The sequence below is a fragment of the Ictalurus punctatus genome, chromosome 13 (assembly GCF_001660625.3).
Source record: "Ictalurus punctatus breed USDA103 chromosome 13, Coco_2.0, whole genome shotgun sequence".
In the NCBI taxonomy this organism is placed as follows: Eukaryota; Metazoa; Chordata; class Actinopteri; order Siluriformes; family Ictaluridae; genus Ictalurus; species Ictalurus punctatus.
The window spans coordinates 27,562,364-27,582,500 of record NC_030428.2 but is presented as its reverse complement, the minus strand read 5'-3'; the positions used below and the strand labels follow the sequence as shown (position 1 = coordinate 27,582,500).

Sequence of the window (20,137 nt, the reverse complement as noted above, 5' to 3'; positions counted from 1 at the left end):
GGGAGACTAGTCAGGATCGAGGGAAAGATGAATGCAGCAATGTACAAAGACATCCTTGATGAAAACCTGCTCCAGAGCGCTCTGGACCTCAGACCGAGGTGAAGGTTTATCTTCGAACAGGGCAACGACCCTAAGCACACAGCCAAGATAACGAAGGAGTGTCTACAGGACAACTCTGTGAATGTCCTTGAGTGTCCCAGCCAGAGCCCAGACTTGAACCCGATTGAACATCTCTGGAGAGATCTGAAAATGTCTGTGCACCGACGCTCCCCATACAACCTGATGGAGCTTGAGAGGTCCTGCAAAGAAGAATGGGAGAAACTGCCCAAAAATAGGTGTGTCAAGCTTGTAGCATCATTCTCAAAAAGACTTGAGGCTGTAATCGGTGCCCAAGGTGCTTCAACAAAGTGTTGAGCAAAGGCTGTGAATACTTCTGTACATGTGCTTTTTTGTTTTTTTATTTTTAATAAATTTGCAAAGATTTCAAACAAACTTCTTCCACGTTGTCATCATGGGGTATTGATTGTAGAATTTTGAGGAAAATAATGAATTGAATCCTTTTTGGAATAAGGCTGTAACATAACAAAATGTGGGGAAAGTGAAGCGCTGTGAATACTTTCCGGACGCACTGTATAAGTGGGAACAATGTGAGAAGCAGGAATACACCCTGGTTAGGAAGGACCAGGAACCCTGGAGAACCCGGGAACCACTTGCTTTTGGTGGGCATTCTCCTCCAGATTTGCAGCTGTGATATAATCTTTCCATTTTTTCATAATGGATTTTTTTTTAATGGACTCTGTGGGGCGTTAAAAGTTTGGGACATTTTGTAACGACCAAATCCTGATGAATACTTTTCCAGAACTTTCTCACGGACTTGTTTTCGATAGCGCCTCGATCTTCTCGGGGTCGCTGGGGGTTTCCAGAAAGCATCCACATCTTGTACTAGTACTTTAGTACTCTGTGCACTGACAATAAAGTTGAACGTAATCTAATATACTGGGATCATGTGACACTTTAACTGCATACACAAGGACTCCATTCAACTAGTTACGTGGCTTCTGATGAAAACTGCTCGTGCAAGAACTCCAGTGTTCTCGAGTCGAGTGGCGTTGTTGTCATTTCCACCGTATATAGCCGGGACAGTAGGCAGTGAAATGAATAAATGTTCCTCCGGGACGATGATGCTACATAAAACGACGCACTAGCTACATGAGACGAGACAGAACTAAACAAGACCTACACATTGCATACACATGTATGCAAACAGGACAAGATGGTACAATAATTACTAAAACGGCACAATAGGCACGGTGAAGGACAGTGCAGCGCCGAGCAGTACACGGTTCTAGTGTGGAACGAGGGACAAAGAGATATTACAATATAATAATAAATGTAAGTATGACACGTAGGTGGTCAATACAGTGTTCAGTGCGTGTTACAGGATTTCGCCATCAAGAATGCTTGATTTTATATTATATTATATATTTATGGTATCTGGTAGACACCCTTATCCAGACTGACTTACATTTACCTCATCTGTACATCTGAGCGTTAAGGGCCTTGCTCAAAGGCCCAACAGTGGCAGCTTGGCAGTGCTGGGGTTTGAACTCACAACCTTCCAGCTGGTAGTCCGACATCTTAACCACTGAGCTACTACTGACGCGCTGAGGTTAAAAAAAAAAAAAAATAAATAAATAAAATTGTGCTTATTTTGCGGAAAACTACCCAAGCTGGAGAAATCGCAGGAAATAGTTTTGCACGGTCTTTCGCGGCGATGTTTGTTTCTTTCGAACTCTTCGAACCTTGCAAACTCATGTTTGACACACGTGAATCGAAGAGGGCTTTGGCCGAACGCACGTCGCGATCGTGTCACGTGACGCGTCTCGGCCCAAATCTGCGGAAAATCTGAAAAATCGCGAGCTACTCCGAAGTTCAATAATAATCATAATAATCGCCGTAATCATAGTTTGCATTCATTTCTGCGATTGCAAAATCACTAAATCCTGGAGGGACAGTATTACGGGTGACTTGCAAAAGCCTCCCGGTTACGTTCGTCTCCGTTCCAGGTTGAAACACTAACGGTTTAATTAATAATTTATACAACAGTTAATTAATTAGGTCCCGAGTTCTTAAGCGTGTACACTGCTCATTGGTTCTACAAACACAGCTTGAACAAGATTAAATAAAAAGATCCCTAGCCGAATACGCAAAGTCTTCGTAAGCAGTGATACCGACCAAAGGTGGCGTTACTGACTCAGTACAGACTTATTAGGGTGTCCTAACTTTTGCTCATGCCATAATGACAGTGGCATTGTTTAAATCCGTCGAATATGGCGAGACTGTGTATTCACCTTTGCTGAAAATGTTATTTAAAAAACAAACAAACAAAAAAAAAACAGTTTGCTGCAGAATGTTTATTTAATTTCAGGAAATTTTTAATTTAAGAAGATCCTAAACTGTAACACCTACATTTAATTTTATTCACACACACACACACACACACACACACTAGCAAGAACAAGTATCCTTGTAAAATAATAGCATGATCTGGAAAATTCCGTCTGACCTTTCCTGCTGAACCCAAGCAGAGCCAGGTCACGTTCAGGTACAACACGAGCAGCACACTCGCTTTCCTCAGGTAGTCCATTCTTCAGCCGACCCAGAGCTGGACAGAAGAACAATCCTGCTCTGATGAAGGAGCTCGGGACTGCCGTGAGTGAATACTAATTTCACAGATTGTGAAACGTTTTGGGTCGGTCACACGTCTGGCACTGCAGAGCAGCTCTGAGAGATCAGACAGCAGACGTGTTTGCGGCACGTATCGATCACGTCCTGTTTGTTTTTAGAGGGATCGGTCGAGTTTCTGCGCGAGGTCACTGATGAAAAAAAAAAAACACGTGTCCTTAGGAAACCTAATAAATGTCCGTAATCCAGTAAAAATCCGGTGTGCACGAATCCATCTAAAGCGAACTCTTACGTGGCGGATGGGAAGGAAAGTACACACATCCTGTAAAATAATCATTTGTTCTGTCAGGTTTCAGTCAACAGTAAAGAAAATGATATAATGATAATGAGTCTTTATTGGTCACCGCACAGTGAAATTCTTTTCTTCGCATACCCCAGCCTGTCAGGAAGTTGGGGTCAGAGTGCAGGGTCAGACATACGGCGCCTCCTTGAGCAGAGAGGGTTAAGGGCCTTGATCAAGGGCCCAACAGTGGCAGCTTGGCAGTACTGCGGCTTGAACCCCCGACCTTCCGATCAGTAACCCAGAGATAATCTCTTACAGAGAAATCACGTCAAAAATGTACACGAGGTTTCTAGACACTGATCATGTTATGATTCAGACAATTTTTCAAAAGTACTGTATAGTATATATGATTGAATTATTTTCATGTTATTTTTCCCCCAAATGATTCATTCATGTTCATGTTTTTTCCTCAAATGATTCATTTATGTTCATCCCCCCCCAAATGATTCATTCATGTTCATGTTTTCCCCCCCAAACGATTCATTTATGTTTTTCCCCAAACCATTCATTTATGTTCATGTTTTTCCCCCAAACGATTCATTTATGTTCATGTTTTTCCCTCAAACGATTCATTTGTGTTCATGTTCTATTGCTCCCCAAATGATTCATTAATACTCATGTTATTTACTTACATGGCTAATATATTTTCATGTTACTTTCTTACAGGATTAATGAATTTTTCTAAATTCATTTTGACATGATTCATTAATTGTCAAGTTTATTTTTTGGCCTGATGCCTTTATTTTCACGTTATTCTTTTCAAATGATTCATTTATGTTCATGTGATTTATTTTTTAACGATTCATTTATTTACATGCTATCTTCTTCGTTCACGACTAATTTATTTTCATGGTGGTTTTTACCATCAGGATTCATTTATTTTCACGTTATGTGAAAATGTTATGGGCACGTCTTATTATTTCCGCATGTGATTTTTCACACAAATAATTTATCTTCATGTTTTAATGTTTTCCACGTAGTGACTGTGGTTCAAATTTGTGTGTGTGTGTGTGTGTGTGTGTGTGTGTGTGATTTTAAATGTTTTCAGCTTATTCTTTACAGGACGTCACATTTCAGAGCATGTTAAAAAGCACCATCACGCTTCGTTCACATCTGTTCACATGTTACTCCCATAACCACACGTATGTGAAATGTGAAGTGATTATTCAGACAGATGTTGAAAGCAGCTGGTTATTGACAGTTGTAGGACGTCGTGTTAGTCAGTGTCTGATCGGTGGATGACCTTTGGGAGGTGATTGATGCTTGTTTGCTTATTCCAGTGAACTCAGACGCACTGCGTGAGGTGTGTGTGTGTGTGTGTGTGTGTGTGTGTGTGTGTATGTGTGTGTATCCTTACCTTAGCTGTCAGTTTTCAGAAAAAATGGTCAAAAGTGTCACTATGAATCTCTTCATCATCTCCGTGGATCTTCCTGGAATGTTTTTCTCCTGTAAAACCTGCACTCAGAATCTAATTTTATGAATTTACTTTAATTTCCGTGCTGCCACAGACATTGAGAGTGAACATTAGCAGTAGTGCTACATTATGCTTTCATATCACTTAAATCTCAGAGCTTGAAAATTTCTGCTTATGAAAAGGAAGATTAAATTTATACCATGAACTCTAATGATCTCTCTCTCTCTCTCTCTCTCTCTCTCTCTCTCGCTCTCTCTTATTTATTTATTTTATTTAGATTTCGGATTAATTGACTAACCCACTGTAATCTTTTCTAATCATGATCTTTAGTTAGATGGTATATTTGAAAAACTTTCCAGGAATAGACGTTGACTCATCTTCTCGTCCTTAACACATCTTCAAGCAGGAGTCGTTATTTTTATACCGCTGTGTTGTTGAATTCTCGAATCTGATTGGCCAGAAGGTGCGAGGTTAAATTCTCCTGAATCGATGAAATCTTGCATTTTTAGGAAAATCGCTGTGGTATAAACTGAATAAAACACTTTGGGGACATCGTATTATTGGGAAAGATTCATTCGTAATGAATGTACGGTGCTAACAGTAACTCGGGGCTACCCTCAGTCACCCCAGTGTGTTGTTGATTATTTTCCTATAACAGCACTCCACCATGTGTTTTCTTCTTTACGTATTCGGGTCACTTTTACAACATTATGTGGCAGATGTCATTTAGCACAAAGGGCCTTTTCTGTAAGTAATCCAGCTTCTCTGTAAACGTACACAAAGGAAAGTAGAAAAGCTTTTGGATCTGGGGTTTTTTTTTTTTTTCAATAGAAAAAAAATTAATATGTAAATATTATAAAGAATTAAAAAGTACTTGAATAATAAAACACAGCCTGACCGGACGATACCCGTTTCCTCCGCTCCTTTATTATTAATGCTGCAGCTCTAACGTAAAAGTCCCAGACGTTCTATGGAATAATAATAATAATAATAATATTTATTTATTTATTTATTTTTTAAAGAATAATTTCTGCCTGCAGCGTTCGCTTCAATTACCAAAGGACTACGGCGCATTCATCGTCTCGACCATGGAACTGATTCAAAACTCTTTAGTAGGTCATCAGGTTAATACTTTATTTGTATGGTTGTAGCATGGACAGAGGGAGACTGAAGAACTAGAGCGAAGAAATAAAGGAATGTGAACCCAAAAAAAAAAAAAAGAAGATTATTACAGGCTTGATTTGGCAATGTGTTAACAGACCCTTTGTGTGAAGAAAGAAGTCAACAACAAACAACCAAACATTTCAGGAAACATTTCAGGCCAAATATGTGAACCTCTAAAACAATGGCACAATTGTAGCTTGTACATTTTCACAATACCGGGACAAAAATCCATCACATGCCTACGACTAGACCTGCTGAACACATATACCTAGCTAAACTTTTAGCTATATGGACTGAATATTGAAGTCTCTATTGGGATCGTCTGCTGGTTTCATCTGGCTAAATTGCTTTGCGTGTTGCTAGTATTTGCGTTTCAGGAACAGCTTTAAAAACAAACAGTGTGTGGGGCGTGTGACCCTTGATACAGTATGTCGGCGCAGCCGCCTACACTCGTTCCGATATTTCGCCTGCAAACACCATATTTTGGTGGAATATTTCAAGCAAATAAAACTGCCTTGAAATGTTTTCCTGGGATAGGTCCTTGGTTATTCAACATTCACATTGTGAGATTTTTTTAAATAATAATAATAATAATAATAATAATAATAATAATAATAATAATAATAATACACTGGTACATGAAATTTGGTTTTGGTAATTAAAATTTTGGTAAAGTGCATGATCATAAATTAATAATCATAATATGTGTTCTTGGTAGCTTATTTGAGAAGATTTAGGGATGTTTGTGGGTATTGAAACTTTAATCGCTTTGTGGATAATGTATACATCTACTCGTTTATGAAATATCGACGGCTTTTTTTTTTTTTTTTCCGGTTCATTTAAGATGTTGCATTACTCATGAGCAGTGTTGGGGAAATAAGGAAATTTCCTCATCGATTAAAATCTAATAAGCGTAATGTAATGTTTAAAATGACATTATCTTTATCTCATTATACAAAATGTTATCTTTTTGGAATACTTTATGGGCTTTGTAACGATCCAAAAAGTAAGAATAATATATCTAATTGACTATTTATTACTCATCGTTAGCTTGATTTTTCATCAAGTAGCTAATTCGTTAAAGGTCTGCGTCATGCTTATGTAAAAAGTCCCATCGTCATGTAGTGTTAAAGGTACAATTTGTCGTTTTCAATGCGCAATCAGTAAATTTCAAATATATCTTGGTGTTTGGGGGGGGGGGGGGGTGTCACGATTTTGCTTTACGTTAGATCAGATGTGATTCGTTTTGCTGTTTCAGGCTTCTGTTGGAATTTTTCTGGCCCAGAAATGAGCTCCGCCCCCAAGAGAGAAAGAACAGAGCTGCCTAAAGTGACACGCTGTTCCTTTAACAGCTGGAATGATGATTTGTAACAGCTGGAATGATATGATTACAATGAAAACGGTTAGCATCGTGGCCACGCAGTTATGCAGTTCATAGGCAGATTCAATGGTGTAAAAAAAAAAAAAATCGAATTCAAAGTAATTCATTACAAAAATAAGTTGCCGGCAGTCTGATATTTCCAGATGTTTCCAAACATATCCTACTCTGATTAATCAGATTGCATGTAGGCTCTTTCAACCCAAGACTGCTCATGAGGAAAGTGTACGAGAAGAATTTAACAACAGGTTGGTAGGGGTCCAAAACCAATCTCCGATTTGGTGGCAAGCCTCAAGGGATATGGTGCTTGTTTTGGTTTTCCTTTTCCTCAAATGTGCTCTAACACACACACACACACTCACACACACATACACACACTACGTGAAAGTACCTACACTTAAGAAAAGCAACAAAACTTCTCACTATGTTCCGAAATGAACAGTGCTGCGGCTTCAATGTACTCACTTCAAAAGGACGGGATAAAATGCGGAAATGGGAAGGGTGGGGTGGGGGGGGTGGGGGTGGGGGGTCACAGTGTGAGTGATTTGTGTTTATGGGGACGTTTATAAGTGGACAGCACGTGCTGTAACTGTGTAAAAGTCATAAAGCACAGCTTCAGGGTGGGGGTGCTCTTTTTTTTTGGTTTCAGATTTAAGTTAAAAACGATAGAACAAAAAAAAAAAGATTAATTGTAAATAGACAGCTTTACAGCAGATAGTATTTCAAGCGAACCATCAGCGGGAAAAAAAAGAAAATAAAAAACAGAAAGAAAGAAAAGAAAAAAGAAATAGAACCACACATGAGAAAGAAAGCAAAGTGATGATTGTTATGGCGATACCAGAGGATAATGAAGAAGCGAGTGCTGCTCATGCGTTATGATTATATTGAATCCAAGTTCCTAGACATGTTTCTAAGACTACTGTATATATGTGAATACCTCATATCGGTTCGTTATTACATGTTATTTTTCAAGTCAGAAAACATCTACCATACTGTTCGTGTTTTTCTTTTTTTTTCTTTTTTTTGTAACCTCATGACTAAAATTACATTCATATTCGTGTGCACTTGAAAGACCACCTTCAAGCACAATCCTCACAAATCTCTCTATCAAAAAGGGAAAAGTAGGTAAAATAAACAAATTATATTGTTTTAAAAAGATATATATAATATATATATATGTATGTATATCATATATATATATATATAAAAAAAAAAAAACAGGAAAGTCCTAAAGGAGTGTTCAGGCCACTCCAGGTCAGTGAGCATTTTTTCTTTTTCTTTCTTTTTTCTTTTTTTTTTTTTTTTCTTTTTCTTTTTTTTTAAGTCCTAAGCATTGCAACTCAGACCACGCGCGGACGTCAGGAGGAGCTGACGTCAACTCTTGCTGTTTCTGTGCACTGCAGAGGAGACGTGGCGAGAGATGGTTGGCTAGCCAACATAACCCCACGGCTCACACATAACAGGCTTCCTCAGATCACGTCCGCCTGAAAAACGGTATTCACCAGCTGCTTAGAGCTTTATTTTCCGCGACTTTGTAATGGAAGTTCTACTGGCGATAACAGACTCGCTGCACTTTGCTCCACTTCCCTCCCACTCTCTCAGTCGCTCTCATCTGCTTTTTTACCTCGGTCTCTCTCAGATTTCAGTCAAGTAAATGGAGTGTCTTTGGTGGACACCAGGGGGCACTGGGGAGGAGAAGGCCACTAAACTTATTTTCCTTTCTAGAAACGACGATAAGGTAACTGACGAGTACTCAGATGTTTTAAAAAAAAACAACAACAACAAAAGAATAGTTTTGTGTCCAGTTCTTCGCTTGAGCCACCGAACAATCATTCCAACCACTTCTTCAAACATACTGTGTACATGACAGTGCGAAATGCAGTCCGTCCTTAATTGCTATTAAATTACCAAGCAACCATGATGCTGGTTAGCTTAAAAAAAAAAATTAAAAAAAAAAAAAAGAAGAAAAGAAAAGAAAAAAAAGAGAGAAAAGATCACATATGAACAAACTCCATCCAATATGACATGTAGATAAGCTATCGAAGCTGCTAAGTTGTGACTGACGAAGGAAGAACTTCATCTAATTTTTCTACTTGCTGATCTACAAAAAACAGCCTGTCCAGGAATGATTCTCGTATATCCGCATCGATATCGATATCCGTTTAACTGAACGAGGCGGATATAGCACAAACGTTGCTGGCTACAACTGTGCAGTGCATGCACACATCACCCTCAAGACACCCACACACACGGCGCTGACGCTCACATCGAAGCCAGTACTGAAAATACACACAACAGAACCTACATAATGTTGTAAAAAGACAGCTACCCCAAACTACATGCATCATGAGAGGTTGAAACACACACACACACACACACACACACACACACACACACACATAAAACTGCTTATATGCTATTGTCTTCCTTCACCATATTGAGTGTGTATCTTTCCATTTTAGAACGAAGAGCTTGGCCCCTATATTATTTCTATTTGCAGTAATAAAAGCCTACATCAGACCTACAAATATGATCATTATTTATTGGTATATTGTCACTAGTGGAAAGCACACTATTTTTTTTTTGTCTTTTTTTTTCTCCAGAAAATACACCCTGTTAGCTGTCCAGATGTATTATTTATACCAGTTATTACAACAAATCTGAGAGGACGGATAACCAAGCTCTAACTCTTCTAAAGAGGGAGAGGAGTGGTGTGTCAGAGGTGACTTTTGCCATTGGCAAAGGGAAGATGTCCACATTGGACCAGTAGATTACCAGATCACCAGATCACAACCTCTCCTTTTACCCATAGGTCCTACCTCCAAGGTACCTCTCCATTACTTCACTATATTTAATTTTGTACATACACCTATGGTTTTTTGCTACTTTTCCAAAGAGACTTAAACGTCTGTGCAAGTAGTTCATTTAACAAACAGCAACAACACATCTTCCATCTAACGTCTGGTCCTCATATAAGCTGTACAGTATTCCTTCAGTGCTGCGGCTCCACATACGCTCATGGGTTGTCACTGTTTCGCTTTGTGCTACTGCTGCTATTATATAGGCTGGGGTTCACTACTAAAGGGTGAGGCAAAGGGGCACCTACTGCAGCATAGTTGAAAAGAGTGGGTAAAAAGGGCAAGGGCTCTACTTTGTCCCCTGGTGCCATCATATTGAGAGCCATAGGCAGGGTGGCGAGGTTGTATGGATATGGTAGTAGCTGTGGGCCATAGAGGAGTTGATAGGGATCAGGGTAAAAGGGCAGTTTTGTTGAGTCAGTATGGGGTACCATCTTCCCGAGTGCACCAAAAGACAAGGGTGCAGAAGGGTATGACATGAGCATCTGGTCCTCCTGTTTCTTACCAGAGCAGTACCCTCCTGGTATGATAAAAGGAAGTGCATACTCCTGAACAGGATAGCCAGATTCTCTACAGGGATCTCTTGAAGAGGTGCTGTCCTTTGTCACTGGCTCTGAATGGGGCACTTGGGGGTGCAGCGCAGAACGAGAAGAGGGGGGCTCAGTGCTGTGATCTGAACCTGTTGAAAGCACAGATCTTTGTTTCTCAGCACTGTGCATGCCTTGGTGTGCTTGGTTGGTCTCTAAATGCGACCGCAACTGTAGGTTCAAAGGTCTTGGAGAATGACTAGGAGACTGTGAGTGCCATTGTGGGGGTCCTTTGTGAGTGGTTTGAATGACAGAGCATGTGGGAGAGGGCACAGGGCTCAGTGGCTCCTCTTTGGGCACTACGAGCATCACATCATCTGTGGATCGAATTTTGTTGGTCGAGTATTGGTATGCAGTTTGCTGGGAAAACTCTCTCTCCCTTGCCAGTATCGTTGGCATGGACAAATCCTCTGCTTGGATGCTGCAAGCCGTTCTAGACACTCTAAGATCTTGAGCCTCTTGTGCAGCCTCTTGTGAAGGATCACTGATGTGAATATCCCTGTGTTGGTGTGTTTCTACCTCTTGATCACTCAAGACAGTCTCTTTGAATGATTGTAAAGCAGTGGATATAGATGGATCTGTATCCGTTCTAACCTTTTCTGCCATTTGGGATTGACAGACTTGGTTTGGTCTGTCAGTGGGTGTGAGGCTTCTTCTCATCTGATCCTGTGCATCTAGACTCCGTTTCTCAGGAGTTCGGAAGTCCAGGCATTCTGCTCCGTTCATTACCAGCACACTGGGGAGACTAGGGGAGATGACCTTTGACCTGTCTGGTGTTGGGCTGAGTCTAACTGGGGAAGATACAGTGCTCAAATGCGAACTCTGGATTTTGTCAATAGCTGCTAACTTTGGACTTTCACCAGTAGCTAATCTTTGGTGCTCTTCGTTACTTTCACTTGCCTGTTTCTGTGTGTGTTGAGAATCTGATTTGAGATAGTTTATAACTGGAATGGGCTGCGCATGCCTAGGTGCAATGTCCAAATCTGTCCTTTGAACTTTGTCTACCTCTGGTACAACAGTATTATGACTTTGCATGTCCAGCACTGGCTGTATGGTCTCTGTGGTGTTGCCTAGCTCATGCCTCTTCAGGTGGCAGTTTAATGCAGCAGCAGTCTTACATACTTTATCGCACTGTGAGCAGGTATATCTAGTCAACGGCCTTCTTCCCAAGCGAGATGTACTCCCCTTTTCTAAGAACCGCCTGTTTAATACACTGCTTGTCTCCTCTAATTCCATTGAATTTTCCTTGCATGATGACTCTGAATTACATGAAGCAGAGGTAGGCAGAGGTTTATTTTTTGGGTGACTGGTTCTTTGATGTTCCTCTAATTTGGTCTGAGAAGGGAAAGTAGCTCTGCAAAGCATACACACAAACTCAAAAAGATGTGTTAGCTCATGTTTGTCTCGTTTCCTTGAGCTGGAGAACCAGCGGCCACAAGATCCACATTCAGAGGCCTGGTCCCCAGACCAACGTTGTTTGATGGTAGGGGAAACTGTGTACTGAGAATTCAGAGTGGATTGGGATAAAGAAAGGTCATGCTTTCCAGAACCCCCCTTTTCTTCCTCTTTCTCTTCTGTTATTGCGGGAATACAAGGAGGTTGTGTGTCGTCTTTGATCTCCTTCTGATGACAAACTTCTTTTTCTTCCTCTTTTACTTCATCATTTTCTTCTTCCTCTAAACCATCCCCCTCTTTGTTTACGTCATTCATTAGTCTTTCTGCTCTCTTCATCAGCCGCAGCGATCGTTTGTAGTGCATTTTGCGCTGCCAGCTCTTGATCTTCTGCATATGCAAAGCCTTTCTCTTGGGCTTATACGAATAATAGGGTCTCCACAGGTTGTCTTCTCCATCCTGATCATTCCTGTCCTCCCTGACTTCTTGTCGGAAGAAATACTTCCTCACCTTGCCTGGCAGTTTAGAATCTCTTTCTTCCTGACTGGAACTGCGATGGCCATGGTGTTTGCGGTGGTGGTGATGAGTATGCCGTGGCTCTCTCTGATCTCCATGCAAGAAGTTGCCCTTTTTGTCTTTACTTGATAGACTTTTGTCTCTCATGAGGTCTGTCTCAGATATACTCCTTTTGACAATAGCCTCTTCCCCTATACGTACAGTGATCTGACAAAGAGGCCCACTCCCCTTGACCTCTGAACCCACAGATATGGGAACCACCTTGCTTGACTCACTCTTGGTATGAGCTTTTCGTCCCTTGTGAATCTTTTCTGTTGGCTGTTGGATTTTTGAGACTTCTGTACGTGTGCTGGTCGTGTCCCACTTACTATGGGCATGTGTATGATCTTTTTGTGTATACTTTTTAAGTGCTTTTTGCAAAGTCTTATCCATTGCATGACTGCTCTCAGAAGGACATTTTCCATCCCCAGAGGGTGTCTTATCTCTTTGAACAATGACAGAGGATGGGAGTGCTGTGCTATGCATAATGACTGAGGGTTTGCTATGTCCAAATGTAATGACAGAAGAAACTGCTGTCTCTGGGCTTTTGACATTTTTGGCTTTGACACTGCTGTTGCCAGAGAGATGTAAATCTGACCTTTCCTTCTCACTGACCTCTGCTGGTACCTCTGCCTGGGCTGTTGCCAGCTTCCTGCACTGCTCTGTGTCCATCTTGATCAGGAAACTCTCAGGATCCGGTTTAATGTCATGGGGATGAATGTCCTTAAGGAAGGAGTCCAGTTTACTGGGGCCCAGACTTGGAGGGAGGCTGCAACCTAGAGGCAAAGGCAAGGTAGCTGATGGGTCAGGTTTGAGCAGTCCATCCGCCAAAGCCTGGTTGTATGTCTTATAGGGCCGCTTTTGAGAGCGCATGGGTAGTAGGCGGTAGAGTTTAAGTGCATTAACCTTCTGCTTGTAGCCCCCATTGGCTGTCTTCTCACTTGAGATAAGGCCAGGACTAATGCCATGGAATGCCTTCTGGTGTGTCTTGAGGTTGTAGTAGGTAGGAAAGGCCTCCCAGCAAAATATGCACTGGTATCGCCTTTCACCAGTGTGCCACACCTCATGTTTGGTACGGTACTCTGCAAGAGCAAAAACCTTGTCACAATAGTGGCATGGGTACTTCCGACGCCATGAGTGCACATTTGAGTGGCGCTTGAGACTTGACAGAGTCATGTAGGATCGTTCGCACACCGAGCAGAAGTAAATGATATGTCCATCAACAATCTTCACAAAGTGATCCTCATCCCCGAGGGCATCACTGTGAGACATTGCCCTGGCATGATGTCCTTGGAGGCCTCGTCCTTTCTTTATGGGTCGTCCAGGTCCTGTTTCTTGTCCAAGCTGTTCTGACTCTGTTGCCTCATTTGTTTTCTCCATGTTCCCTTCCTCCAAAGGTTCTTGTTTGGGCTGGATGGAGAAAGCTGGCAGTGCTTGCCGACAGGTGGCCTCATGGGATTGCAGTCTTTTATTATGGATAAAGGCTTTTCCACAATGGCGGCAGCTGAGAAGTCGTCCACCCCTATGAAGACGCATGTGCACAGTGAGGGATGAGGCGGTGCTGAACAGACGGTGGCATACCCCACACAGTAGCTCTGGTTTTGGCACTGCTTGATAGGAGTCATGGAAGGATGGAGGAGGGAGGGTCAATGGAGAGACAGAAGGGGGTGAAAGAGGAGGAGGGCTTGATGAAGATGATGGTGGGTTTATACTGGGAAGAGGGAGGCTCAGTTCAACATGTAGGCTGTTTCCTTTACGTTTTTTGCCTTTTGCGCATTCCGGGTCCTTTGTCACCTGACCTTGGTAGGCTCTTGCACTCAGGTTGAACAAGATATGTGCAGTCTCTGTAGTCGAGTGTTCTGGGTAGTCATTAGGCAGACTAGCTCCAGATGTCTCTCTTGAGTAGTCCATTTTAGCAGATGTGTGCAATGCAGATGTTGGAAAGTGGGGGCTACTACCAGCCACAGAAAAAGACATAGTGGATTTGCAGTTCTTACTGACAGGTGCAGTCAAATCAATGGGGAGAGTGGAGGAGGAAGAGCAGGATAGGTAGTCTGATTTTGATCCTTTCGACAACGTTTTGTCTCTGAGACTTTCCTCCTTCCATGCAGTGCTATTTGAAGCATCTCTATCAAATGCTATAGAAGAGGAAGGGGGATGAATTATTGGACAGTGCTTTTGTGCAGAGAAACCAGGCAGTCCAGCGCTGATTGGGAAACTGAGAGAAATCCTTGTCGTTTTGGTACCATCCACTTCATCTGTCCCTTCTCCCATCCTGTCTCCTCTCATTTGTTTATTTCTGTGTTTCATTTGAGTCTTTTCCGTTAGTCCTTTGAGACACTTTGTCTGGCCGCCAACTTCAAACAGACCCTTAAGGAAGCAAGATGCGTAAATGCAGTTCAGCAAGTTCAGAAGTCCTGAATAGAGCGAGGTAAAAGTTAAAACTGTGTCCACCACTGGAATGGAAGATTGGCAGGCATTCAGGAAAGGAGGGGAGTCGGTTGTCGAAAAGTTCAATCCTTGGATGTGGATGTTGTACACCGCGATGATTCTTAGATGGATGTCAAATCGAGTCTTCTCATAGACTGAAGCAGGGCCAGCCAGGTGCTGTTCATTTAGCTCCAAGGGTATGACGCTGGTGTGTAGGGGGTGCCAGCCGTCCATTCTGGACACCATGACCCCACCCCCAAACCTGAAAAACAGACAGAAAAGTGTTTCAATACGCTTGTATGCAGAAAGGCATAAAGATGACAAAGACATTGCATATTAAAAACCAAACTCTACTGTACTGTGAATAATGCAATTAAAGAGTATCAAACACGCTTTTTAAATTAAATTATAAATAGACAGTGTTAGTTTTAGTTTTACTCATCCTCTTTTTAAGTTTCAGTATTACAAATTGGCAATCAGTCCCGCTGTTCCACAGCAGCGCTTTCACTTCTTTTTCTTGACTGGAGTTCATTTTGATCATACCCCAGCTTAAAAAAACAAAAATATTGATGGTATATTTCTATAAACACGTGAAAGGCAGCATACGTTAAGGATTTAACATATGTTTTGGGGGGGCAGTGATCCCGCTAGTCGACCCTCTCATTGAGAGTATTATTGAGTATATCATTTGAGGTAGAAACTCCAAGTTCAATAACCACAACGATTCGCGTGGTCTTTTCTTGCGATCTGGAACTTTTCACCAAGATGTTTGTCGAAATATGTGTTATCTGGTTAATTCCGTCTTCTTATCTATTTACATAAGCACATACACTTTATTTAAGTGTTCGCAATTATGTTGCACATGAAAAATCCCCAGTCATGCTTTTCTGCCTGTGTTTTTAGCCAGGCAGGCAGGCCTCTGTAAAATTCCACAAGCAGCCCTGAACACACTGAAACTAGGTCAGCACTGTTATTGCAGAGCGAGAGAGCGAGAGAGACGGAGAGAGGCAGCGAAAAAGAGCCAGGCCAGAGACAGGAACAGCCAAATACACAGACACACGCACACACACATTAACAGGGACAAGCACACACAAGCACATACTCTCTACCACAGCACATGCACACACCTAGCACATTTGCAAGGCGCACACCGACCGGTTTGCCTGTAAACAAGCCACCTGACAGGTAGCGTCACCCGAACACCACAAACACAGCCACTGACAGTGCAAAGGAAGTACCAAAAAATAGAGCTGTAATGATAGATGTTACATAACCTACAGCAACAGGAAGTGCACAAGAAGAAAAACAAAACATGTCAAGGCAAGCAGTAAATGATCTGCTGTTTATCACTGGGATCGATTATATACGATAAACGTATCGTGAATATGAAGGAATAAGTGATCAACGCCGCACCTGTTTCAATCCATGTAAACATGACAGGCTCAGAGCAGGGAAGAAATGCTTACAAGGGGTTCCACATGTCAAAATTTGTTTTGTGCTATGGATGAGGAAATGCATCTGTCCCTGTTTCCGTCACCCTTTGTGCATGACGCACACACTGCCTCTCAACAAGCCTTCCTTAGCTCAAGAGGCTGGCCAAGCGTGAAAGGGGCTTTACCGCCACCCTCCCTTTCATCCCCAGCACTCCGGCTCCCCCTCTACTCGAATATGCAACCGCCTGAAACAGTTAGAGAGACAAATATTCGCGGGACCGTCTGTACTGCCCGTTAAAATGTCCTGTAAAAGTAACAGAGCAGGAAAAAATATCTGTGTTTGTTTGCACGTTATACGCGACTCATTATTAGCAACTGACGGAATAGGTGAGGAAAGAAGGAAATCTGTGATGTCATGTCAGGAAAGAAGACGGTGCGCTTCGGTTATGCGTCGATATCGCTTTTGCTGCGTGGATGAGTCGATATTTTTATTTAGTCATTAGTAATGAGACCAAACAGAAAAAGAGCACTCTGGAAAACGAGTAAACTATGAAGGCCTTTGGTTTCCACCGGGCCTTCCGACTCCGGACTGGGCACAGCCCGACTGTGAAAAGGGGGCTGTGACTGGATCCTGAACTCTGAACAACCCCCCTGGCCAAAAAACATGGTCGAGCCAGCAAGAAGGAAGGGGAGGAGAGGGGACATGGTGGAAAAGAGTAAATCAGCAGTGAGGGGTGAAGAAGAACAGGGTGGGAACGGGACGTATGGATGAGTTAAGAGGTGGAAGAGGTACCAAATCCTGTCCTATGTATTTCTTTAAGATGTTCCGGCGCTGAGCGTGTATCTCGTTAGGCCACGCTCCAGCAGCTGTACCCATGGAAAATACCATACTTGATATGGTCTGCAAGTGACTCCCATAATTCTTTAACTGCAAAAGTCAAATGAAATGGATCGGTAGAAGGGTAAGATGGATACTGATAACCCATTTAGCATTAAAGCTGTTTTCCTAAGATCTTGCAGCTTAGAATAAACTTGGCAGGAAGTCCCGATAGACACTTCGTCATCATGTTATAACTGGAAATCTGGAGGCTTTTGTAATGTCAAAATACAAGAAATGTTCATCACAATCTGAACAATGACAAGCTCAAATACATCCAAAAAAAAACACCCCCCCCACACACACACACACCCAGATAAATGTTTAGTAAATGAGCAAACTGCTCGCTCGCTCCTACATCATGATCCCTCTGAGCCCTGCGGCCCGTTTCAAACGGGCTGCATGCAAAAAAAAAAAAAAAAGAAAAGGAACCTGGTGTACTTTTAAAGCATTTGTACATCCCGCAAAATGAGGAGAAAAAAAACAAAACAACAAGAAAAACACCGAACAGCGTGGCCATTTTACAATCTTATTTTTCTCATCTCTACATTCACGCATTCACATACCAAAACTTGTACCATTTTAGTCATTTCCAACTAAACGTACAATTGCTATTGAACGCTAAGTATCGCGAATTACGATTACGGTAAAACCTGTAAAAACGTATCTCCTTCGAGAAAAAAAACCACGTCTTAGTTTCTGTTAAATCGGAGTGACTCATCGGCCGTGAAAAAGAACTGCGTGGTTGAGCCGCGAGAGGAGAGGATAAGGGAGGCAGGCCTTGTTTAGCACCACACACACACACACACACACACACACACACACACACACACAGTCGCACTTCCACATACGCACAGACGCACGCACACAGACATGCTCGTGCGCACACAAACAGGACAACACTCCTCTCATCTCGCTTCTCGTGTCCTACGCAGAACCCAAACAACAACAACAACAACAACAACAACAGTCGATATGATAGTGGTGAAGAAGAAGAGCACGGGAGCAGGAAGAAGAGAAGAACGAGAAAGCAGAAAAAGAGTCTGACGGTCTCTTCAATTCTCCGCCAGGCAAGCACACAACAAGACTACGTACCTCGAAAAACCTCCTGCTGCATCTCTGCTGCGATCTGTTCTCTCTCTCTCTCTCTCTCTCTCTCTCGCCCTCCCTCGTTCTGTGTGTGTGTACGTGTGTGTATGCTTGTCTGCGCCTGTGTGTGTGTGTGTGCGTGCGCGTGAACGAGAGAGCGCAGGCAGCGCACACACAGGCAGCACTATGTAGAGACGGAGGGCAGGGACGACTCTCGCACTCCCGAATCTCCCCCTCCTTCTATCCTTCGTTTCTCTCTCGCCTGCTCTCTCGCCACACACTCTTTCTCCCTCTCGCACTTCACTTTGACTCGGACACACGATTCCAGGGTGTTCCTTATTTCCCCTCGTCTCACCAACTATCCCACCGTTTTCTCCCCCTCCCCCCTCCCCCCCACAACCCCCACCCCGTTTATCACCCACCCCCGTCTCATCATTTTAATTCCAGTCGCCGTCCCCCCACCACCACCACCACCACCACCCCACCCCCACCCTCTTTTTTTTTTTTTTCCTTCTTCTTCTTTTTTTTTTTTCTCCGTATTGTTCTTCATACACGCACGCTCACGCACTCGCCGTAGCCCACATTACACAAAGCCGGGTGATAGCATAGCGAGCGAACGAGCAAGGGAGCAAGCGAGGGAGGGAGAAAAGAGAGAGGGAGAGCAAGAGGACGCCATTTAAGCAGTTTGTTACGAGCACTGCCAGTCCCCAAAATGGCTGAAAACAAACAGGAGCCATGCCAACATGAAAAAAAAAAAAAAAAAAAAAAAAAACTGGGCAGAGAATAGACAGAGGGAAAGGAGATAAAGAGTAAAAGAGAGAGAGAGAGAGTGAGAGAGAGAGAGAGAGAGCGAATACTTTGCTGAAAGCAGAACACTTTAAATGAACTGAAGTAGTTGAAAGGAAAGAGAGATCAAAGCGGGGAAGACGTACGCGTGGACATGCTCTTTGTTTTCCATTTTCTTCTCCGTTTACTGCCCTCCATAAAGAGCTGGAGGTTTATGGTGAGTGGCGCTGAAAGAGCCAAGTAAACATTTTGAAGTTCCAGCAGGAGCGGGTGCAGTTCAGAGTCTGGGTTTGGTGACCTGTGTAAAGCACACACACGCACACACACACACACACACACACACACACACACACACAAGCAAGCAGATATAGGGCCTTGTTAAACCTTACATATCAACCTGGCATGGAAAACAAAAAAAGGGATAGGTCTTGCTTTTAAACCCTTGTGTAAAGTAGTCGAAACACCCCCCCACCCCACCCCCATCCCCCCCCCCCGGACGTATCTGCATTCCCTCACCGGCGGTATTTCGTTGGGACGCGCACGTTCGCATTAACCATGAACGTCCCATAATGCACCACATGGACAGAATTGCCGAAGCTGGTGCAGCGGTGATCATAACCTGCCATGTGCTCGTCTAAAGCCTCGGATTCACTCGTTTTCACTCGTTCTCATACTGCTTGTCTGCCGTGACTATTATAATCCCACTATCACTATACACAGAAGAAGCTCCCCCTCCGAGTCTGGTTTCTCTCGAGCGTTCTTCCTCGTGTCGTCTCAGAAAAGAAGTCCCGCGGCCTGCTCGTTAGGGATCTAAATTTACATCTGGATTTCTGTAAAGCTGCCTTGTGATGATGTCGAGCTTTCGAAGCGCTGTACAAATAAAAATCGTCAAACTGCACATCTGGAGTTCGTCTGGTCGCGAAGGTGAGGCCGGTGGAACGGACATGCTGTAACGTTTCAGACGACTCGGTGAGGGGAACCCGGCGCGAACAAGCGGTCGAGTAAACAGAGCGACGTCGGCAGTGGGAGATCGGGAAAACGTTCGGGAAGTATACGGAGAATACGAGTGGGGAAAAAAAGAGAGCGTTAAAGGTTAAATACACAGAGATGATTGGAGATAAAGACGAATAAGTCGCACTCGTCGTC

The 20,137-nt window shown here is 42.9% G+C and overlaps 2 protein-coding genes across 3 annotated transcripts in view; both read right to left on the bottom strand.

Annotated features, from left to right (window-relative positions):
• The window catches only part of shbg (sex hormone-binding globulin), a 19,414-nt gene extending 16,603 nt beyond the window's left edge, over positions 1–2,811 (bottom strand). The window contains exon 1 of the mRNA XM_017484423.2: positions 2,567–2,811. Within this exon, the coding sequence (XP_017339912.1) occupies positions 2,567–2,647 (81 nt within the window). The 5' untranslated portion in view covers positions 2,648–2,811. The remainder of the gene's footprint in view (positions 1–2,566) is intronic.
• A 2,751-nt stretch (positions 2,812–5,562) lies between these two features.
• On the bottom strand, positions 5,563–19,405 carry zbtb4 (zinc finger and BTB domain containing 4). Of its 2 annotated transcripts, none has more exons than XM_053684863.1 (2): positions 19,138–19,405; positions 5,563–15,068 (listed from the first exon to the last, which is right to left on the bottom strand). In XM_053684863.1, the coding sequence occupies exons 1-2, from the start codon at positions 19,161–19,163 to the stop codon at positions 10,001–10,003; spliced, it is 5,094 nt and encodes a 1,697-aa protein (XP_053540838.1). In that variant the 5' UTR covers positions 19,164–19,405; the 3' UTR covers positions 5,563–10,000. The 2 variants fall into 2 exon arrangements, with proteins under 2 accessions (XP_053540838.1, XP_017339120.2); XM_017483631.3 differs by lacking the exon at positions 19,138–19,405 and adding an exon at positions 18,212–18,575.
• Between the last annotated feature and the right edge of the window lie 732 nt (positions 19,406–20,137).

Excerpts from the sequence above, each read along its gene's own strand:
- zbtb4 (XM_053684863.1), bottom strand. The coding sequence starts at position 19,163 with ATGGAAAACAAAGAGCATGTCCACGC. Across the intron at positions 15,069-19,137 it reads AACAAAGAGCATGTCCACGC|GTTTGGGGGTGGGGTCATGG; the intron begins GTACGTCTTCCC and ends TCTGTTTTTCAG.